The 23398-nt window shown below is 38.0% G+C and overlaps 2 protein-coding genes across 3 annotated transcripts in view; one reads left to right on the forward strand and one right to left on the reverse strand.

Moving 5' to 3' along the window:
* The first annotated feature begins 2020 nt into the window (after positions 1-2020).
* Positions 2021-21187, forward strand: LOC101742140 (protein TRC8 homolog). The gene is made up of 2 exons (XM_004922049.5): positions 2021-2578; positions 18951-21187. Exons 1-2 carry the CDS (start codon positions 2335-2337, stop codon positions 20732-20734), a joined length of 2028 nt encoding a protein of 675 aa, XP_004922106.1. The 5' UTR covers positions 2021-2334; the 3' UTR covers positions 20735-21187.
* A 605-nt stretch (positions 21188-21792) lies between these two features.
* LOC101742287 (F-box/LRR-repeat protein 2) overlaps positions 21793-23398 on the reverse strand; it is a 28585-nt gene continuing 26979 nt past the window's right edge. For both annotated transcript variants that reach the window (XM_004922051.5, XM_004922050.5), the window contains exon 11: positions 21793-21975. In XM_004922051.5, coding sequence (XP_004922108.1) covers positions 21840-21975 — 136 coding nt within the window. In that variant the 3' untranslated portion in view covers positions 21793-21839. The remainder of the gene's footprint in view (positions 21976-23398) is intronic.

Raw genomic sequence — 23398 nt, forward strand, 5'->3', positions numbered from 1 at the left:
ATTTTATTCAAATTTCAAAATGGAATTCTTATGTAAATTATTACTGCCGACATGACAATGAAATGTAGTTTTGTGCTCAAAAATATTGTATTTTCATGTTAATGTTTAATGAGATTATTGAGATACCTACTTTACTCTACTCAACGCAAAATAAGCTCCTAACAGCCCCCACAAGTAAAAGCTTTTTTTAATTTGTCTTCGAACTGAGGAAGCCGTATATTAGAAGCCGCACAACTTACAATCGATCGCGAAGCCGCACTCGCTCTTTCGAACTTTCACGAACTAGCTTTGAGATTGAGCTTTGCAGGCGGCAACATTCATTACGTGAACATAATCATTGTGTTAAAGAAATGTAAGCACCTTCAGTTAGGTATTAAAATTAAGTTACGTTTAATGCAATGTTACTTGTCCTAGGATTAGATGGCAGGCCGTAAGACGTCTAGTAGGTACCACCACCCTGGTTGTTCCAGCGGCGTAGAAGTAATATGTTCCAGTTCGAAGGGCGGGGCAGCCATTGTACTATAGAACTGAGATTTACCATAGAACTCGGTTCTTAAGGTGTTTGAGGTTATTTAAATTAGTTATATCGTAGAATTTGTTACCATTTAACAATCAGATGGACTATGAGCTCGCTCACCCAATTTTAAGCAATTTAAAAAGCTATTATAATGGAACCAAATATCCGAACGTGCGACACCGCCCCAGCCGCCGCCTTGCCCCCCCGCTGAGACAGCTCTCGAGGAGAAAAAACACGCGCACTCGGCGCGCGCGACGTCGACCTACAAAATATTGTCAGTCTTAGTTTATCTGTACGGTTCTCAACTCATTTTGTAATATTTTAGTTTTTGTGTCGCTTTTATATTAAAACCTCATACAAATCAGTTGTAAACATTATTTCCATATCATCTTCGCAAACAGCCCGGAACACCGAACTCACAAAAGCCCCGCCAGTCGGACTTTTAGTGTTAAACTATGAAAATTACAATTGTTGTGTGCCTCTAATTAAAGATATTGTACGAGAACCTGAACAACAACTGATAACGAGAATATTAAAACTAACTTCGGTAAAAAAAAAAAGTTATTTTTGCAAGCTACCAGTTAGTTATAGGCCTGTCCTGGTGAAACTGGAAAGGCCTCCGGGCCAACAATAATCTTTCAATCATAAAAAAAAACATTTATCCAATTCAGCCGGCTCAGCACGTTTCTTAGCTTTTTTACTATTATTTTCTTTGCCTACGGCCAGACCATTAACCCTTGTGGTCACACATTTCCAACTTGTCAATTCTACATTTTGTGGCTGGAACTCAAGGCATTGATTTAGCTAATTTACCGGCACGATCTCTGGTCTCGAAGGGGAATGTAACGGTAGCTCTCAGATAATAATAACTTTAACTAATAATATAACTGGGAACAAATTACACAGTGTTATCCGGCCCCAATTTAAAGTTCCCTGTATTATGGGTACATGAGATTGATAAACTTAGTTAAATATCTTTCTTCTTTCTATCTAGTTCTGTCTTTCAATAGATACATATACAGATAATAAACACCCAGACAGTGCTATCAAACCTGTTCATCACACAATTTTTGCCCGATGTGGAAATCACCACCACCACTCACGGCGCAACGGTTAGGGGCGCAACTACTGCACGATCGAAATAGTAAAAAAACTCAGAGGATAATACACGATACTTCTCTAAAACCTGAATATCTCACAATATGTGTGCAGCATGTACTGTAGAAATCTACCTTCAAAAGGACTCATTCTCATTCTTTCAAACATTCGATGCAAGTTGTGTATGTTTCTCTTTTTAGAAACGCTTATCAACGAGTTTCACATCACAATAGTGTTAAAGACTAAGTAAGTAACTAAAACTAGACTAAATAATTAAAAAGATAAGAAACCTTGACGTGGCTCTTCTCTATCTTTTACAAGATAGAAGGGCCCTTATTTTGACCTACAATGTACTTTACAACTCAAAACCATAGTACATTTTCTCACAAAGAATATGACAACACTAAATTGTCTCTTTCATCGCTCTACTTAGGTTTCATTATCTATGGTTTTATTTACTTCGAAAATTTGGCAACAGGGCAACATCTAAATTTGTAACGTCAAATTTTTATTGTCGCAAATTTTCAGTCATTTTTTCGTATCAATTTACGTTTTTTTTTTTTAAAACAAGACGAATAAAGCACATCTTTATAAGTTCAATTTTATGTATTAAAATATATCTCAACTTGGTATAGTAGACGTATGCAGTGTGTAACAGATGCTTGTGTTGTATTTAAATTGTCAGTGATAACGTGTGTGACTTTCCGCTTAAATGAATAATGTCGCTGAGGTTGAAGGCCCTGGCACTAGTGGAGGTGCTACTGAGGGTGCCACCGTTGTTTGTGGTGGATGAGTTCCTTAAGATCAGCCTAGGGCTGCCCGTGTCCAGCGAGGAAGTGCCAGTATTGAGCAATGTCACAGTGGACCACGTCGATATATTGGAGCCAGATGTGAATTACTACGATGCTAACTTCTATAATGCATTTTTCGTCACTTTTTTCAAGTTCCTCGTTTGCTGTTCAGGTGAGAAAAATATTTATACATCATCAACACAACAAAATTATGTTAATCTTTTACAATAATTCAAAGTTCAATTAAAATTTTTGCGTAGTTTTATTTGGACTATAGTGTTACTGATAAGTGATTCTACTTATATGTATAAATCAAGAATTTTGATTTTAAAAGGTCTTGTAGTATTTTCTTCGGCTTTTGCGAGTCATAGAATCATAACTAACTTTATAGTTTAAACTCACATTTAATATTCTCATTATTTTTCCGACGCTTCGAATACTGTAAAGTTTTCATGATCAGGAATAACTCATCAAAGTAGACTTATTTACATTTTTACAAAAATAAACCAGTTGCAATAAGGAAAAATGAATGTTGTTGAAAAAGGGTACTTAAACCAAAATTCTTAGTATTTGAGAAATGTACCCAAAGTCCAAATTTCTGAAGGTGGACTGATATTTCAGAACAACAATTTAAGATCTTATTTTGTTCCATAGTTGTAATAGGTTTTTGGGCACCTCTAAAAACAAGCAAATTAGTTGCTGCAATACAATATTCATCATTATATTTTGACTTCATTCTCACAATGTAATAAACTGTGTTTATTATTGTTATTTATTGTGCATTTGAATTCTGATAGCCACTTAACACTAGATGGGTAATTTACTCATCTACTTATGTATGGCATAAGAAACTGATCTGCTTATTATGAAAATCAAACCATTATCCATACAGTTATTACTTATCAACAAGAATATACGCACAATGGTCAATTGCTACCACAATCAGCCTAATCAGAAAGTGTGTACCAAACATTTATAAGGTGGCAACTTGACAGGGGCAACTTTGTGTCAGCCATGTTTTAGTGTGAATTTTATATAAAAACATGTCACTCTGTAAATGAAATTGCCATGGAATATTAGGTTGTACTGACAACTATTTTATTCTTTAATTTTTTTTTCGTGTTTACTATATTTCACCCACATTCCTTTATGAAGAATATGGAGTCAGTAGGATCCAAAACTAAATTTACAAAAGGGATATAAACAAGTGATTTGTAATTTTGTATTAACGAGTACTTACTCTCTAGTGCTAAAGCTTCTGGAATAAAAACTTATATAGCAACATTGTGTTTTTGCATTGCCCTTGTAGGCAGACAACTATATGGTCCACTTGATGGTTAGTGGTTAGTCTTCCACGGATGTCAGCAATGCCAGGCAGAACCAAGCCGCTATCTACTGTTTAAAATTTACCAGTTTTTAAAACCAATTAATAAATTATTGAAATTTTACTGATCTAAAATTTAATGAAACACTAGTGATACTAACAAGATATAAACTTATATATCTATAGATTTTATAGCCTGTGAGAGAACAAGACATAATATTTCTGAAGCTTTAACTTCTACAGAAAAAAAACTCAAATCAGAAACGCCTTCATAACTTAAGCAAAATTACAGAGTAAACTATTGTCATTGTCTAATATACTACTTCGGACAGTGACATGATGAAACTTTAAGAGCATTTAAGAGATTACAAAAACAATTCGTAATTGCAAGAAAAGGACAGCAATACATCACAATTTTCATCAAAAACTTAACTGTTTTATCCCCATTAGACTTTGAGGTCACATCTCAAACTGGCTGCCAGTATTTACATGACATCTATTGGCAATCTATTTCATATAAAACTTGTTGGGACATTTACATGCTTAACATGTTAAACATCACTCCTATTCTTAAGGAAGTTCCCTGTGGAAATTGAATGGCATGCTAAAAACAATAACACAGACCAATAACCTCTAACTCCAAAAAAGTATGATTATCGTTTATTGAGTTATGATAAATATGCACCAAAATACAGTAGAACAACGGCCAGAAAAACAATTAAGCAAGTTGTTACATTTTATGTTCGGTTTTTTATGATAGGTTCATAAGTGTAAAGGATGAACATACTTTAATAAATTTGATTAAATCATTAATTAATGAATTTGAATAAATTTTCAATAGTATATTAAAGCATGTTAAACACTGTAAATCACTGGTGTTTGACATGGCCGTATCTGACAGACCAGCATCAGCCGTCGATGATTGAGCTCGTGCTTAACATGTTAAGCTTATTTCATAAAATACATAAACCTTGATAATTCATACCAAAAATAATGCTTGGAATCAACTACCTATAATATTGTCTTATCTTGACAAATTGCAAAAAAATATTGTCAAAATGACTAAGCGGTAAGTAGAAGTCAATGACATGTTTTCTTTTTGCTGTGTCATCGTCAAATTGTTCAGTTGTATTTGGAGACTGATGGATCTTAACAGTTAACATTCAATTTTGACTTCGTTCTTGTAAGCACCGTGATTGCGCAAAAACAATGAAGTTTTAAAAAAAAAAAATAGGTTATTTTTTTTAAAAACTACCTTGTTTTTGTATAATTTTTATGTCTTTGACCTTTCTAATGTTTAAATTACTTTGTGTCGTTAATCCTTCCGATCTACTAACGGTGCTTTTAGGTACCTCAAGCACCGGTCATCGTTCTCGTCGAACCCGTCGCTTGCGACAAAGGGCTCGGCGAGTAAATTAGCTCACAGAGTTTCTCACCGGATCATCTCAGTGAGTCGCGTTTCCGATCCGGTGGTAGATTTTGCGAAGCACGACTCTTGCTAGGGTTCGTGTTACCAACGTCGTCAGGTTTGAGCCTCGTGAGCTCACCTACTAACTTGGTAACGCTGATATGGTCTCTCTAGACCTTCAGCTTGGGTAGGGAAAAAAATAATAATAAATGCTCTAGTTCAGCGTGACTTATTCAACAAACTGGGCCTAAAATTTTTTTATTGTTCTTGTAGGCAGACGAGCATACGGCCGACGTGATGGTGAGTGATTTTCGTCGCCCATGGACTTCAGCAATGCCAGGGGCAGAGCCAAGCCGCTGCTAACCTATTGATTGAAACTCAGTTATATAATATAACTGACATTCAATCATTTTCACTAAGCTCTATATGTATCATAATTCCTTATCTACCTACCATTAGGGACCTATTGATGTTTATATTATTTCGGCGGTCCAATACTGAAGACACGAAAGAGTATTAAAATTTATTGTTCATAGTATTTCTTATTTCGACCATAGACATTATTCCCTTAAAATAGGTTTGTATTTGGAATAAAGCATCTTGTGGTGGTTGCCTGCAAATCAAGCCTGAGTTCTATTATAGTATTTAATTAAAAGGCACATAGAATTGAGTCGACTATTATCAAAGCCGGCAATGTGACTTTTGGACAATTATTGGTAAATCAGAAAAACGAATTATTGACTTTGTATTCCATTGGCAGTTACAAAACTCTTCTGAACGACATCTTAGATATATAACAGGTTAAGTATTAACCTTTATTTAATGCAGGTTTTGAACCGTATTCTTTGAAGGAGACGATTATATTCAAATCAATCTGTATTGACATATCAATAACATTTTTTTTTCCAAATGCACAGATTGCCACCTTTGATATTAGACGACTCATTTATTGTTCTTAATATTTCTTATTTCGACCATAGACATTATTCCCTTAAAATCGGTTTGTATTTGGAATAAAGCATCTTGTGGTGGTTGCCTGCAAATCAAGCCTGAGTTCTATTATAGTATCTATATATTAATACGTGAAGCAAAAACTTTGTATCCCTTTTTACGAAAATTGCGCGGACGGAGGAGCATAAAACTTTCCACACTTATAGAGAACATAGAGAAGAAGTGCACAATGCTAATATTTTTTTAAAATAATGCATAAAAGATACATTAAATCAATAAAGAAAACATTACACACACTACATACCATGTATTTGACGCACACACGCATGCATACTATTTATTGTCAAACTTTTGTTCTTGACGTCTGTTGTCAAATTGAGAATACATTAAATATTGTTTGTCTTTGTTAATATTTTTATAGTGTAGTCTTGGCGAAATTTGTGATTATAGAAGTATAAAATACAATCATAATAGTGTACAAACTTACAATTCCAATTAATTATAGTCGAATTTCGACTACTGCGGGGCCTCTAGTTTAATTAAAAGGCACATAGAATTATGATCTATCTTCCGATCTTTTCTTTAGTTTTCGCTTCACGTAGACGTAATTAAAACAACATTTACGGTTTAAATTCTCACTTTTTACATATGAGTCGTCTATTATTAAAGGTGGCAATCTGTGCATTTGGACAATTTTTTTTTATTGATATGTCAATACAGATTGATTTGAATATAATCGTCTCCTTCAAAGAATACGGTTCAAAACCTACATTAAATAAAGGTTAATACTTAACCTGTTATTTATCTAAGATGTCGTTCAGAAGAAATTTGTGACTGCCAATGGAATACAAAGTCAATAATTCGTTTTTCTGATTTACCAATAATTGTCCAAAAGTCACATTGCCGGCTTTGATAATAGTCGACTCATATAAGCATCTTAGCGACCACAAAACTGTAAAGTTTTCCAAATAAAACAGTTACATAAAAAAAAGCATTAAATAAAACCGTAATAGTAGGTCGCTTTTATTATATGATTTTTATTTTAATATTAGATTTAATTTCTACGAGATTCAATCACAAGTCTATACTATACCTGCCCATGTTATCAGTGTGCTTAGTGTGAGTTTTTTAACGTTCTCGACAGCGTAAAAGTTAACTCCAATTTATATTCAGCGCCCTCTAGCGGCAAACGTTCCACCTCCGCACCAAACGTTCAAACTGTCCAACGGCCAGGGCAATAGCGCTGCTAAACGAATTTCTGTGTGAAATCCAGGATCCTGACGTATTTTCCGATAGTTGGAGAATACGTTTTTTCCAAAATAATGTTATTTTTAACATAATAATAGTACTTAATAATTTTAATATATATTTTTTGTGTTAAGGGTTGAGGCGTTTTGGTGCAAACTGTAAGCCTGACTTTGAATTGAATGGAATAAATAAAATAAAATAAAACTCCATACAAATTTGAGTTAACTTTTACGCTATGGAGAACGTTAAAAACTGGCATTAAGCACACTGGTCGTTCATGATGTACGTAACCTTATTTTAATGTACTTTATTGATAACCTATTGTTACTGGTGGTAGGACCTCTTGTGAGTCCGCACGGGTAGGTACCACCATCCCTCCTATTTCTGCCGTGAAGCAGTAATGCCTTTCGGTTTGAAGAGCGAGGCAGCTGTTGTAACTATACTGAGACCTTAGAACTTATATCTCAAGGTGGGTGGCGCATTTACGTTGTAGACGTCTATGGGCTCCGGTAACCACTTAACACCAGGTGGGCTACGAGCTCGTCCACCCATCTAAGCATTTTTTTTTTTTTTTAAAACCGTGTTTAGTATATTAAACAAGAAAATTTCGTTTTGACATGCATCCTCAGGGAACGGAATAGTCTCGACGGAAATTCAAATCAACATGCTCCTTGTTTTAAATGACCGATATCTGGTGCAGAGCTTCTGGGCCGTGGGAACAATTGGCATTGTTTAGTACGTAATCGGTACATAGGTACTTGAGTATTCCACTATAATTTTTATTTAAGTAAATGTGGGAAAAAAGAAGGCCGATTTCGAAGCGTCGTTAATATAAAAATATATACTAATATATTTTGGGAAGCTTAAGCGACAAAAGGAAGATCTTCCACCGAGCGGGTGATATTTGCTCGGTAGACCGACGGTCCAAATGTTGTTGTTCGGAACTTGTATATATGCAAGATTATCTTGAAAATGTCGTAAGTGAGATTCAGGCATCGGTGTCAACTATCCCGCGTTGTATGATGGCTACCGCCACGATATAAATCTACAGTGGTCTTTACGGATGTTCCGTTATAACTACTGCACCATGCATCCGGTTGACTTGAAACTTTGGTATCCATGTAGAAAATACATGTACTTAATGGATAGGCTAATATTCATATGAGTGTTGGGCTCCCTAATAATAATGACAATAAATAATAATGTTAATTTTAAATGCCCAGCGAAGCGGACGAGTACGGCTAGTAATAGTTTAAAACTGTTTAAAATATTGAATTGTTATCGGTCCTTGATGAGTATGTGAAATTTCGAGTTAATTCGTCTTTTGAAACGGCTCAAAATCACGTTCAAAGTTTTCGTTACATACACACATACTAACTAACATACGCATGAAGCTAATAAAAGCGTATTAATAATATCACTGTTATTTTTATATTCGATTTATTCAAATTGCATTGTGAATTTAAAAATAAAGAAAGGACTGAGGTGTCTTACGGTCACTCGGTTACGGAACGGTGTATTTTTTATTATTATTAAATATTTATTTCGTTTGTTTAATACCAAATGTAAAGATTAAATACAAAATTAAAGGGTCAGTGTGGTAAAATAATTGAACGAATCAAAAAAATGTGAATCAAATTGGTATTTTGTAGGTAAAATTCTGGAGTATTCGTGAAAATAAATCACAATTTTATTGTCTACCATAAAAATATTCATCTAAGGTATTCTCAAAATTGACCTCAAACTGAATCGATAGAAATACGTTTCAGTTCCCTACTTAGGTTTTTTTTTGTTTTTTTTTATAGCTTACTTGGGTGGACGACCTCACAGCCCACCTGGTGTTAAATGGTTACGGGAGTCCATAGACATCTACAACATAATATGCGCCACCCACCTTGAGATATAACTTCTAAGGTCTCAAGTATAGTTACAACGGCTGCCCCACCCTTCAAACCGAAACGCATTACTGCTTCACGGCAGAAATAGGCAGGGTGGTGGTACTTACCCGCGCGGACTCACAAGAGGTCCTACCACCAGTAATAGTAGGTGATCGGGAAGTGCTTAAAAAATCAATGCAAAAAGATGTCGATTTTTGGTGTCGCTTTTCATTAATACACTTTATTACCAGATATCTCTTCTTAGTCGAAAGCTTCATTGCTGAAGGTCGTGTCCTTGAAAGCCCTTCGTGGCTCTCTGTACCCTCAGCTTTTTTTTTTTTATTGCTTAGATGGGTGGACGAGCTCACAGCTCACCTGGTGTTAAGTGGTTACTGGAGCCCATAGACATCTACAACGTAAATGCGCCACCCACCTTGAGATATAAGTTCGAAGGTCTCAAGTATAGTTACAACGGCTGCCCCACCCTTCAAACCGAAACGCATTACTGCTTCACGGCATAAATAAGTAGGGTGGTGGTACCTACCCGCGTGGACTCTCAAGAGGTCCTACCACCAGTAAAGCTTCCATTTGCTTCGGTTTTCAGCTTCTCTCATGGCGTTCGCAACAGAGAGTCCAGTGAGCGCAGTTATCTGATCCGACCAACGGTTTGGTGGCCGGCCGGCGGGTCTTTTCCCTTCTATCTTGCCCACCGCAATCAATCTTTCAAGGTTGTCTGGTGTCCCCCGAGCAATGTGACCAAAGTCCAGTAATTACCAGATATAGCTATATAATAATATATAGCCCGCAAATAGAACGTGCGATAAGGAACTTCGTTCCAAAAATAATGAAGTAGATAGAGACGGTATATTTAAAAAAAAACATGTAAATACATACAACATTTTTTTTAATGCACTACCAATGTCTATTGATTCGGTCATACAATAAATACTCACCTACGCCATCTAGATTAAAACGTTTATTTAAATCTAGACCTACTGGTGGTAGGACCTCTTGTGAGTCCGCGCGGGTGGGTACCACCACCCTGCCTATTTCTGCCGTGAAGCAGTAATGCGTTTCGGTTTGAAGGGTGGGGCAGCCGTCGTTACTATACTTGAGACCTTAGAACTTGTATCTCAAGGTAGGTGGCGCATTTACGTTGTGGATGTCTATGGGCTCCAGTAACCACTTAACATCAGGTGGGCTGTGAGATCGTCCACCCATCTAAGCAATAAAAAAAAAAAAAAAAGTGTGAGTTAAAATTTCAACAAAGCTGCATAATGTCTCAAGCGTGAAAGTTGAACAAACAAGCTTACTTTCACAATGTTCTCGCTGAGATATTATTATAGTGAGGCTTAAAATAAAGGAATTTACGAAAATTTAATAGAATAAAGTTCTTTGTTGATTACTCGGGGGTGGGGATTCGAACTCATTAAATTTCAAATTTTTTTTTTAATTTCTTAGCTGAGTGGACGAGCTCACAGCCCACCTGGTGTTAAGTGGTTACTGGAGCCCATAGACATCTACAACGTAAATGCGCCACCCACCTTGAGATATAAGCTCTAAGGTCTCAGTATAGTTACAACGGCTGCCCCACCCTTCAAACCGAAACGCATTACTGCTTCACGGCTGAAATAGGCAGGGAGGTGGTACCTACCCGTGCGGACTCACCAGAGGTCCTACCACCAGTATTTACGCAAATTATAATTTTGCGGGTTTCATTTTTATTACACGATGCTATTCCTTCATCGTGGAAGTCAATCGTGAACATTTGTTAAGTACATATTTCATTAGAAAAATTGGTACCCACCTTTTTTTTTTTTTTTTTTTTTTATTGCTTAGCTGTGTGGACGAGCTCACAGCCCACCTGATGTTAAGTGGTTACTGGAGCCCATAGACATCTACAACGTAAATGCGCCACACACCTTGAGATATAGTTCTAAGGTCTCAGTATAGTCACAACGGCTGCCCCACCCTTCAAACCGAAACGCATTACTGCTTCACGGCAGAAATAGGCGGGGCGGTGGTACCTACCCGTGCGGACTCACAAGAGGTCCTACCACCAGTAATTACGCAAATTATAATTTTGCGGGTTTCATTTTTATTACACGATGTTATTCCTTCACCGTGGAAGTCAATCGTGAACATTTGTTGAGTACGTATTTCATTAGAAAAATTGGTACCCGCCTGCGGGATTCGAACACCGGTGCATATCGTTCAACACGAATGCACCGGACGTCTTATCCTTTAGGCCACGACGACTTAATCGATAATTAGAACTAGAATTAGAATCGATAATCAAATAGATAATTAGAACATATTATTAATTAGAACGATTAGTTTTGCAAAAATGTTGTTTGTAATTTTTTATCCGTACTTCTGCGCTCGCAGCGAGATAAGATAGATAATGTCTAAAATTATTTCTAAGCGTGCCTTAGAAATTTAAAAGTAACACAAATAACAAACTAATGATCCCACGCTTTTTTTTACAATAAAATCATTTTTTCTTACACTATTTTTAATTCAAATTTATTAAATTTTATTTTCTATTTGTGAGTTGGATTTTCTATAATATAATAGCGTATTTTATTAGCTTTTTTAAACTATTATTTATTTTTAATTTTTTAGTTGAATTTCAGTTTTTTTTTTTCAGTTTTTTTTTTTCAGTTTTTTTTTACACATTTAATTGTAATCGGTCCTTAATAAATATATCAAATTTCGAGTTAATCCGACGTTTTGAAGGGGGTCAAAATCATGTTCAAAGATTCCGTTACAAACATACATACGTCTGAAGCTAATAAAAGCTAATAAATTCTTACGTCTTTTCGATACAGATCAAACTGAAAGACTTGAGTTCTCGTAAATAGGTAAGGTTTTCATATCTCAGGTTTCTTTAGCCTGGTGCGTATAAATTGCAAGCTTTTATACGAAATGTCCGAAGAACTTGCCTTCCAGCATTCCGACAATACAGATGTTTGAAATCAGACAAATATAATTATAATTTGCGTAATTATTGATAATCATTCGTCGTGTGAAGCAGTGCGGGTACTGGGTGAGTAGCACCATCCGGCACTATTCTGCCGTGATGAAGTGATGCATTTCACTGTTGGGGCAGCCGTTGTACTGTAAAACTGATCCGCTGAGTTTCTTGCCGGACCTTGTCAGCAGGTCGCGATTCCGATGCATTCGCAAAGCATCTGCTCTCGAGCTGTTATATTATCGTCGTTCGGAGACGATCGGGCAGCTGTTAGCAAATCCCGTCCTTATTAAGCTTGTGCAAGCCCTCGAGTCTGGAAAGGTCTCCTAAAAACAATAATCTCAAGGTGTTGGCGGCAATTACTTTGTTGATGTGTATGGACTTCGGTAACCATTTAACATCAGGTAGGCCCTGAGCTCGTTCAACCATCTAAAAATAAAAGCTTGTTTGGCCTATATTGGTCTATACGTCTATGCAGTCGTCGTGGCCTAAAGGATAAGACGTCCGGTGCATTCGTTGTTGCGATGCACCGGTGTTCGAATCCCGCAGGTGGGTACCAATTTTTCGAATGAAATACGTACTTAACAAAAGTTGACGATTGACCTCCACGGTGAAGGAATAACATCGTGTAATAAAAATCAAACCTGCAAAATTATAATTTGCGTAATCACTGGTGGTAGGACCTCTTGTGAGTCCGCACGGGTAGGTACCACCGCCTTGCCTATTTCTGCCGTGAAGCAGTAATGCGTTTCGGTTTGAAGGGTGGGGTAGCCGTTGTAACTATACTGAGACCTTAGAACTTATACCTCAAGGTGGGTGGCGCATTTACGTTGTAGATGTCTATGGGATCCAGTAACCACTTAACACCAGGTGGGCTGTGAGCTCGTCCACCCATCTAAGAAATAAAAAAAAAAAAAAAAATTAGAGCCGTTGTAACTATACTAAGGAAATTGAACTCATATCTCAAGGTAGATGGCGGCATTTACGTTGTAGATGTCTATGGGCTCCAGTGGGCTGTGAGCTCGTTCACCAAACTAGCACGCGTATTCTGACAAATATACAGCTCGACCGATACCGATTTTAATTTAGTTGAGGCGTCACTGACCACGGAATTCCGATAAATGAATACATTTACACAATTAAATGTGTCTTCGATGGATGTTTCGCAAGGTCAATCGATATTATAGGCGAAGCATCGATTACTTTGTTCGTTTATGCAAAATACAATTATTTTATTCTAGAAAGTTAGTACGCGAACCGTAATTGTTATAATTTATAAGCCACGTCTTGTGATCCGGACACGTGTCGGTGCGACACTCGTTAAATGAAATAAAGAAGGGTATTTAAAGGCCTTTCATGCTGCCTTCTTTATTATTTATAAATTATTTCCTACCCAAGCTGATAGCCTTGAGAGGCTATTTCAGCGTAACCTTAACTAGTAACCGTAATTATTCATATTTACACTTACACAACAATAAATTATTTGTAGTTAAGTATCGATAAGTAGGTACAGTACGCGCAACATATGCCTTGTAAAGACAAACAAAACATATACTTAATGCATTTATTTATCAGTACAAGTCACCTAAGATTTACGTCAAAACCATAAGTGAAAACTAACAGATAATAAAAAAGTACATTGAAATATTCGTAAAAATAGGAGGCGTTTCATGGGTTGGCGCAGCCCGGTCTAAGGTGTTTGTACAGTATTATGACCACTTTTTTTTCCTACCTATGTTGATAACCTTGAGAGGTTATTTCAGCTTCAACCTAACGTGTAGGTGAGCTCATGGGGCTCAAACCGGAGTGATGCTAACACTGACCCTAGCAAGAGCAGTGCTTCGCAGAATCTACCACCGGATCGGAAACGCGACCCATTGAGAAGATCCAGCGTGAATCTCAGTGGGCTGTGTCTGTGGGTTAATTCGCTCTTCGAGCCCTTCGTCGCAAGCGACAGGTTCGACGAGGACGGTGACCGGTGCTTGTGGTACCTAAAAGCACTGTTAATGGATCGGGCGGATCCGTAATGACGTGTTTTGGACTGCCTTCTATTTTATGTAGGGTTTATATACAGTTACTAAAGCCGAAATGTAAATAAACCTTTTTTTATCCTTCTTAATAGTTGGTTGCCTAAAGGGCTATTCCAATAAAGAATGGATAAAAAAAATACTACTAGATGAAAGTTAGTGTGGCAAAGGATATTCATCTATACATATATAAGTAAAATTGGAGTGTCTGTTTGTAATATTGAAATAACTAATATTGAAAAAAATACCAATAGCTACATCGAATAATTTTAGATGCTAGTTTTCCTAATTCGAGAGGTGAAAGGCTATTTGCTATTCAATAAAAAAAAAAACATTACACACACTACCATGTATTTGAAACACACACACACACACACACACACATATACACTCTTTTGTTAAAGTCTGTGGTCTAATTGAGAATAGATTAATACGAGTATTGTTTGTCTTTAATATTAATTGTCTATAGTGTAGTCTTGGCGAAATCTGTGATTATAGACATATAGTAAATAGTCTTTGACAATAGAACCATAATAATCTTCAAACTTATAATTTCAATTAATTATAGTCGAATTTCGACTACTGGGGGACCACTAGTACCAAACAAACAGATCTTTAATTACAAAGATAAATGTCGCGTTATTTCGCTTAAACCAAATAGCCTAGATTTTACTCCTCGATGTGTAGATCCTCGTTCGTCAGTCAATTTTGTGCTGGCGTAATAGAACGCAGCGTTGGTTTAATGTCTTCTAGGTTTTCGCAATCGTCCTTTCCAATCTTACGTCCCTATACGAAATAATTTGCGCGCCGAACACTAATATTCAAGTATAACCCGTTGCCTAACTCTTAGTTTTACCTGGCATCAAATGTATAACCTGAAACGTGTGTTCACGGATGCTCACGGCAGTTTAGAGCTTCAACACAGCTTAACACGGCTTATTAATAATACTATCTCTAACAAGGTCAAAATGAACGAAAGCGTGACACGCTCACGGTATTATAACAGTTGTTTATTATAATTGCAATTGTCTGTTAGTCTGAAATTGTCTGAAGTGTATACAAACTACTACAAACATTACAAACATATTTTCACGATCCCATAAACACACCTTGAAACAAGGTCTATATTTGAATATATTTTTTATTCCTTAGGTGGGTAGATGAGCGCACAGTCCACCTGGTGTTAAGTGATTACTGGAGCCTACAGACATTTACAACGTAAATGCGCCACCCACCTTGAGATATGAGTTCTAAGGTCTCAGTATAGTTACAACGGCTGCCCCACCCTTCAAACCGAAACGTATTACTGCTTCACGGCAGAAATAGGCGAGGTGGTGGTACCTACCCGCGCGAACTTACAAGAGGTCCTACCAGAACTGCGTTGGATGCAGGTGGCAACTCGAATAACTGGAAATCGACCTTAGCCACTGCTGAACATAGGCCATGTTCAGCAGTGGCAGCTATAGGCTGAGATGATGTTAGCTGATTGTGAATTATGTCAGTCTTCAATATTTGTAGTTTTATTTTTAATAGGTAATTACCTTTATTAAAATAAGGAATGAGTATATCAAAGGAAGTGTGAAAGTAGCCCCGGTGATTGACAAATTAAAGAGCGGACGGTTAGCGTGGTGTGGATATGTGATGCGTAGAGAGGAGATGCATGTGACTAGGAGATGTATAGAAATGTTAGTGCAAGGTAGAGGGGGAAGAGGTCGACCGAGAAGAAGACATGGATAGAGTGTGTGAATGACGTTATGAGAGAAAGAGGACTGAGTGTTGAGGTGACGGCTGATAGAAGAGAATGGAGTAGAAAAATTCTCTCGGCCGACCCCACCTAGTGGGATAAGGTGGAGACAAAGAAGAAGTTCATTACCTTTATTATCCATTCGGTTTGTTTTTAATTAAATAGTTCGAATCTGCCTTATCTGAGTCACGTAATTGACGACAGCCTGTTTAAATTATAATTAGACGAACGAACTCTTGGATGAGCAGTGGTCAATGTTCGGATATTGTACCGCGAACATGGCAATGTCAGTAACATTGACCATTCGGGTGTTACAGAGGCCGAAAAGTAAACACTCCGACCCCTTTAGACGTGTATCGTTTCGACTGCAGCTTGGACATAACTAAAACCACTATTAAGCTTCAATTTGGCGACTTCTTGTAATCTATATACATAAAAATGAGTTGCTGTTCGTTAGTCTCGCTAAAACTCGAGAACGGCTGCACCGATTTGGCTAATTTTGGTCTTCAGTTATTTGTGGAAGTCCAGAGTAGGTTTAAAAGGTGAAGATAAATATGAAAATGCTCGGAATTAAATAAAAATAACAATTTTGTTTTTCCTTTGACGTCCCGTCGGACGGATTCCTTTTGTTTGCTTTAAGTTTATTTTATACAAAAGCTTAGGCCTTTTATTTCTCGATTGAGGCACTACGAAGTCTGCCGGGTCAGCTAGTAATTGTTATAATAGTAATAACTGAGAACAAATCACGCACGTTCGTCCGGCCCGAAATTAAGATTCCCTGTGTTATGGATAGTTATATACGTTTAAATATATAGATAATAGACACCCAAACAAAAAGCAAACAAACATTCGTGTAACGAACACCTGTTCGAACGTTTGCCCGATGTGGAAATCGAACACATGACTTGGCGCAACGGTCAGGGTCGCTAACCACTGTTCCACCGAGTTAATCAATTGTAATTATTATAATCTTGAAATATCGACGATTCTCGTCCACTCTGGCATCAGGGACCACGAAAACTGTATTCTAAAAATCCAAAACATTCGTAATGACAATAAGGAAAACGAGATAAAATCGTAAAACTGACTTTAATTTTGCCTTATCACTCGCGAAAACTGATCAAAATAGACGTACTGTGTGAACGTTACCCGGAAAGTAAATCGTAAATAATGAAACCTCACAAATTACACAACAAGTACCTGAACATACGAGATATCGAAAAACGTATAATGTACGGATCTTGAAAATAATAATGTATTATGTAGTTTTAATACCATAAAAAAACCCTGTAATAGCAAACCGAACTAACAATTCATTTCCTCTTTCTTTTATCTTGTTGATACCGGTTCAGGATATTTGAACGAAATTGCAACGTTATTATATTCTCAGCGGTCCTTGATTGCGTGTGCGAATTTTTATGTTAATCGGACGTTTTGAAGTCGGTGGAAATGATGTAGAAGGATTCAGATACATAAAAACACGCTCATCAAGGGAAGCGTCAAAACGATACTTTAAAAAAGCGGCGCGACACGATAACCCTCTTATCGTGGCCGCCGCTAATGACATCAGCCTAGGCGAGGAGACAACGCTAAGCGTCGCTCGAAACGTGTTTTGTCGGATCTCCCTTATCCACATTGGGTGCATTTAGTATCTTCAAGCATCATCAGTCAGTGTCCGCTTCCGTTGTATTCTTCGCCATAATCGACGGGTTCGTCGAGCGAATTAACCCCTAGACCATGCGAAGCACTGCTCCTGCTAAGGCCAATGTTCGCACATATTCTCAGATTGAGCTCCATGAACTCATCTACCAGTCACATTACTTAACTGGAATAGCTACCAGTGAATATGTAGGCAAACAAATAATCGCACACACACCAAGGTATTAAAACGGTATGATTTACTTTCGTACCTTAGGTTCATCGTCTGCCTGTATTAAGCAAATGGTTCGGCTAAATTGGATCAAACACACCAGCTTAATAATTTGGCAGACTAATTCGAATCGACGGCTAGCCCCGTCCGACGGAATTTAAGGATTATGTTAAACAAAGGGTCTCTGGTTTCTAGATTATTCGGAACAACGAACCTTGCTCCACGAATCGTATTTCGGCTGACGGTGATGATATGTGATAACAGTCTTCGCATTTCTTTTTTGTTATTGGTTAGATGGATGAATGAGTTCACCTTGTAAGCGGAGATCTTAGAACTCATATCTCAAGGTGGGTGGCGCATTTACGTGGTAGATGTCTATGGGCTCCAGTAAACACTTAAGACCAGGTGGACTGTGAGCTCGTCCACCCACCTAAGCAATAAAAAAAGGTATATCTCACATTAGGTAGGGCGTCTTGTGAGCTCGCACAAACTAGGTGCCACCGCCCTGCCTATATCTGCTCCAAAGCCGTAATCCGTGCCGGTTTGATGGGTAAGGCAGTTCGTTGTTGATATCTATGGGTTCCGCTAACCACTTAACACCTGAGTCTTGAGTTTGTCCACACGTCTAAGCGACACACCTAATATGCGAGTCTCATGGACTAAAACTATCTATATATCATGGTCTATACTAATATTATAAAGCTGAACAGTTTGTTTGTTTGTTTGAACGCGCTAATCTCAGGAACTACTGGTCCGATTTGAAAAACTCTTTCAGCATTAGATAGCTCATTTATTGAGGAAGGCTATAGGCTATATAACATCACGCTAAGACCAATACAAGCGGAGCACCAATAAAGAATGTTTCAAAATCGGGGTATTTGTCTCTTTTGAAAGTTTCCGTTGCGTGCGCTGCGGAAACGGCTAAAGTTTCGCTAAATAATGTATAACAAAATTGTTCCCCTTTAAAAGTTTAAAAAAAAGTCTGCGACAGCATATGTCTATATTTAAAGGTTGGCTCACGTTTTTTATTCCAACCAAGTTTGTTCTAAAATAAAGCATTATTTGTGAAGGTGCTAACTAAAGCATTTTTATCGACTAAATCATGTTTTTTATCTTTTCAGGATGTTTATCGTCACTCTGCATTTTCGTGCTATACGCGAAGCACCTCATCATCGTATACCTTTACCTCACGTCGCTGGGCATCGTGTTCGTGTCGTACTGGACCAATGTATCCGCAATCAAACAGATACAAGCTCTCGCACAGCTAGCCACCTCGCCTCACCACTCGTCCAGCATCCTCGAAGACATTCTAAACTTAAACCTTAAAAATCTGTTCGATCTCGACGGACCCGGCGTTTTGGTGGTACAGAATTTCGCGATACAGTTCGCTCTCTCGATCGTGTTCAGGAACGTTCACTTGGGGCCCCGAGTGCCTCTAATACAAAAGCTACTGCCGGTCAGTTTCATGGCCCCCTCGTTTTTGGCCATGCTACCGATGCCGCCAAATCTCCTGCACCATTCACCAGTATTTTCGTCGTTACTACCACTTCTCCTTGTCAAATTTGTATTGTGGTCGTCGACTTACACCATCATTCACGTTATCTACGCCGGCTACCAGCACGGTAGATTGTTTGTTAGCAATTACGGTCTGTCGGCGTTAGTCGAAACTGAGTGGATGCGACTTAACGTCCCCTGCGTTTTGAGGGTTTTCTGGGTGCTGCGAGTCGCCGAGCACGCCATTCTCCTGCTCATGGATAACTACGATGAAGACACAGAGGAAGGTGTCCGAATATCTACGCTGCTTGCTGTGCAATCGCTCGCTTCAATGGCCAAATCCTTACTGGTGACGGGCTGTGAAACCATCACCGCAGTATTAGGAATGACATCAGTGATCTCATTTTTCTGCCATTACATTGGAAACTTCTTCCAGTGGATTCTGTTGACCGACGAGGAAGAAGACAAAAGTATCGGAACCGTATCGGCGATTCTGTTTTACATTTTAGCACTCCAAACTGGTCTAACTTCTCTACATCCAGAGAAGAGATTCATTCGTTTGTGCAAGAACGTCTGCTTGTTGTTCACGGCTCTATTGCATTTCCTACACAACATAGTCAATCCGATGTTGATGTCGTTGAGTGCTTCGCACAATCCGAGCATTCACCGGCACGTCAGGGCTCTGGGCGTATGCGCGTTCCTGATAATCTTCCCCATATCGCTACTAGTGTATTTGTGGTCTCAACACAACGTGTCCACTTGGCTATTAGCGGTCACCGCCTTCAGCATAGAAGTGATAGTCAAAGTGGTCGTTAGTCTCATGATATACTCCTTATTCCTGATCGACGCCTACAGGAGCACGTTCTGGGAGCAGTTGGACGACTACGTGTATTACATACGCGCTTTCGGTAACACGATCGAATTCTGTTTCGGCATTTTCTTGTTCTTCAACGGGGCCTGGATCCTGCTGTTCGAATCGGGCGGGGCGATCCGCGCCGTCATGATGTGCATACACGCGTACTTCAACATATGGTGCGAAGCGAGAGCCGGCTGGTCCGTGTTCATGAAGCGTCGCACCGCGGTGAACAAGATCAACTCGCTCAAGGAGGCCTCGTACACTCAACTCAGCAATCTGGACGACGTGTGCGCGATCTGCTACCAGGAGATGCACTCGGCGAAGATAACGCGCTGCAACCATTTCTTCCACGGCGTCTGCTTGAGGAAGTGGCTGTACGTGCAGGACCGGTGTCCGCTGTGCCACGATATCCTGTACAAGATCGACAACGATGCGAACAAAGACTCGAACTCTGACGCCGAGGCGGAGGAAAACAGAAACAACCAGAACCATGTGTTGGAAGAGGGGGCGGACCTACTGCTCGGGGATGGCGTGAGGTGGCTCCGCCAGAACTAATCTCCCATACTCGCTTAAATGTCTCTAAAGTATAATAATTTATATAACGACTTATTTGTGTGTGTGGTATAATCCTTTCGATTTGTATAGTAAGTTATTCGTTTTAATATTATAGTTATCAAAACGGCACACCTGTGATTTACGATTCTTTATATTATTATTATGTTTCGTGATAAATGATATTTCGTTAAGGGCGTTTGAACGTTCAAATGGACGTGTGGCTTTCGGAGTTCCCTAAAATGTACAAGTGAAAAATTACTAGTTTTCAAATTTATCAGGAGCTAAATGCAATAAATATTTATAAAAACAAATATAAATGCTTTAAAACTTTAAAAAGAAAAAATACCGATTTTTTACAGAACGTTACGTACATATATGGCTAAAATTTGGAAACGAATTTAAAAATAGTAATTTTTCTCTAAAAAAAATTGTAAATAAAACTTTATTTTAGTAGAGCATTTGTTTGAATTATGATGCGTCGATTTTACCATTTTAAAAGAAAAGCAACCGAACGAAAAATGATGTTAAGCAACAGATAAAATTGACAAAGGTAGCACTGAATAAAAAAGTTCGGCTGAAAACTACGCATGTCGGGGCTGCATTTTTTCTTTAAAAAAACCACATTGCGGTCGTCCTTAAAACTCCGGTCCGTCTTTATTCATATATTAAGCCACGGCTTACAATGAGACTTGGATCACACTGTAAACACTGTAGGGAGTGGGCCGTAAGAGCCCGTAAAAGGCCACGTGTATATCAACAAAATTAAAAAAAAAACATAACAAAAGCGCTTCATCAGTGTTGCCAATGTTGAATTTAGTTCTATTTGAATTATACAGTCTCAGGAAATTCGATATTTACTGGAATGTATGCTATGACAGATTAGAATCTACCGAAAGTTTTCTGTGTTTCTACACTACGTGAACAGTTCAGTAAAAGCTACCAAAATCGTATCGCCCTGCCACTGTTGCATAAAATTTAAAGCGACCTTCATTAGGGCTGTCTCTTTTAACATAATCTTTTTATCAATCAGGGATGGTACAAATAAAATTAATACATAATTAAATTAAATAAATTTATTAATACAACAACAATGGATTCACGGTTATTAATTGAATATGAGATCGTTGTAATTTGAAAGTAGATAGTAGTTTGAGACTCGGCAATTTGTGGAAGTTCTGACCACGGTAGTGCGATCGGCGCGCTCGAAGTTAGCCTTCACGATTTCGTAGTACCGGCCGTCGCTGAAACAAAACTCTTATTCAAATAAAGATGTAAGACGTTGCCCATTGAATAATAGAAAAAAGTGTGTATGTGTGTGCACAAGTCAAGGCGAATTTACATTACGAAATTAGTGGCATGACATTAATTTCGTGACATTAGTTTTACCAACAGTTTCACGTATAATTTAATACTTTCGTAATGCATGCATTTATTTCATGCATGCAAATTAGTTTCGTGCCCTGCGCGATTTTTTGGTGAAATTAGTGTCATGCAACTAATTTCATAGTAGACATGTGTAAGTAATGCGAGTGATATTACTCGGGTAATATTACCCTACAATGTAATGCAACATCACACATTACGCGAAGGAAACAAACATCACACTATCACCCAACATGTTTCTTTCTTTGTCGTGTAATGTTGCTTAATACACGAACGGAACCGAGCGAGCGAGACAGACCGATCGACGCAAAATAAATGAGCAAGAGACACGGAATTATTCCTAGTGATTTTGAACCGTATGCCCTGGCCGCTAGGTACATTTTTATACCTATGGTACGTCTGAATTTTAATATAGGTATTTCTGTTTATATTTTTCATGCGGCCAGCCGGTAGTTCCCCGCAAGTAGTTACTTAATTTTTTATTCGCAACTTTTGTAAAATCGCTAGTCGCTCGTAATTGTTTAGTAATATTTCATATTAATTTTTGTGTTTGATTTGAATTACTTAAGCACTTGTTTGAAGATAGTTTTATTATTTGTTTTAATGCGTGTTTAATAAGTGAAAGAAATAACGGCGTCTAAATGAAAGTACAGTCCTCCTTGGATGCACTTTGAAGATATCGCGCCGAAACAATGCATCTACTGCTCTCGTATAATATATTAATTAACATTATTGTCGAGCTCAATTTGCAGTCTAAGTCGCCATATGAAATCCGTTCATCCCACAATAAATTATATTAAGTAAAAAATAAAATTATTATATTATTAAGTAAGTCAATCTCTGTCAAGTAATATAACAACAACTGTAATGACACCCGAATCATTACTTAAGTGATGTGTTGATACACATCACTTAGGTAATGATTCGGGTGTATAGATACAATGTATTCGTCGTCACAGTATCTATTGAACGCACCGAGTAATGTTTATGAGTGATGTGTAATGTTTTCGAGTAATATCACCTGTCTGTAAAAGTGATGTCATATCACATTACATTGGGAAGTGATGTTTTGCGCATGTCTATTTCATAGTGTAGACGCCACGTCACAAACGGTAGCAGTGTAACTTTTAAAAAATAAAAATAATCGCAAGGGTCAACCACTCCACAGTGCAATTGAGCAGCCGCACCCTGTGGGATCCGCCTGCATGATCACAGTATCCGGGCGGCAGGTAAGTACGATCTAGCAAGAGAAATACGAGAACCTCTATCAACTGTGTAACA

This window comes from Bombyx mori, chromosome 26 (assembly GCF_030269925.1).
Source record: "Bombyx mori chromosome 26, ASM3026992v2".
NCBI lineage: Eukaryota > Metazoa > Arthropoda > Insecta > Lepidoptera > Bombycidae > Bombyx > Bombyx mori.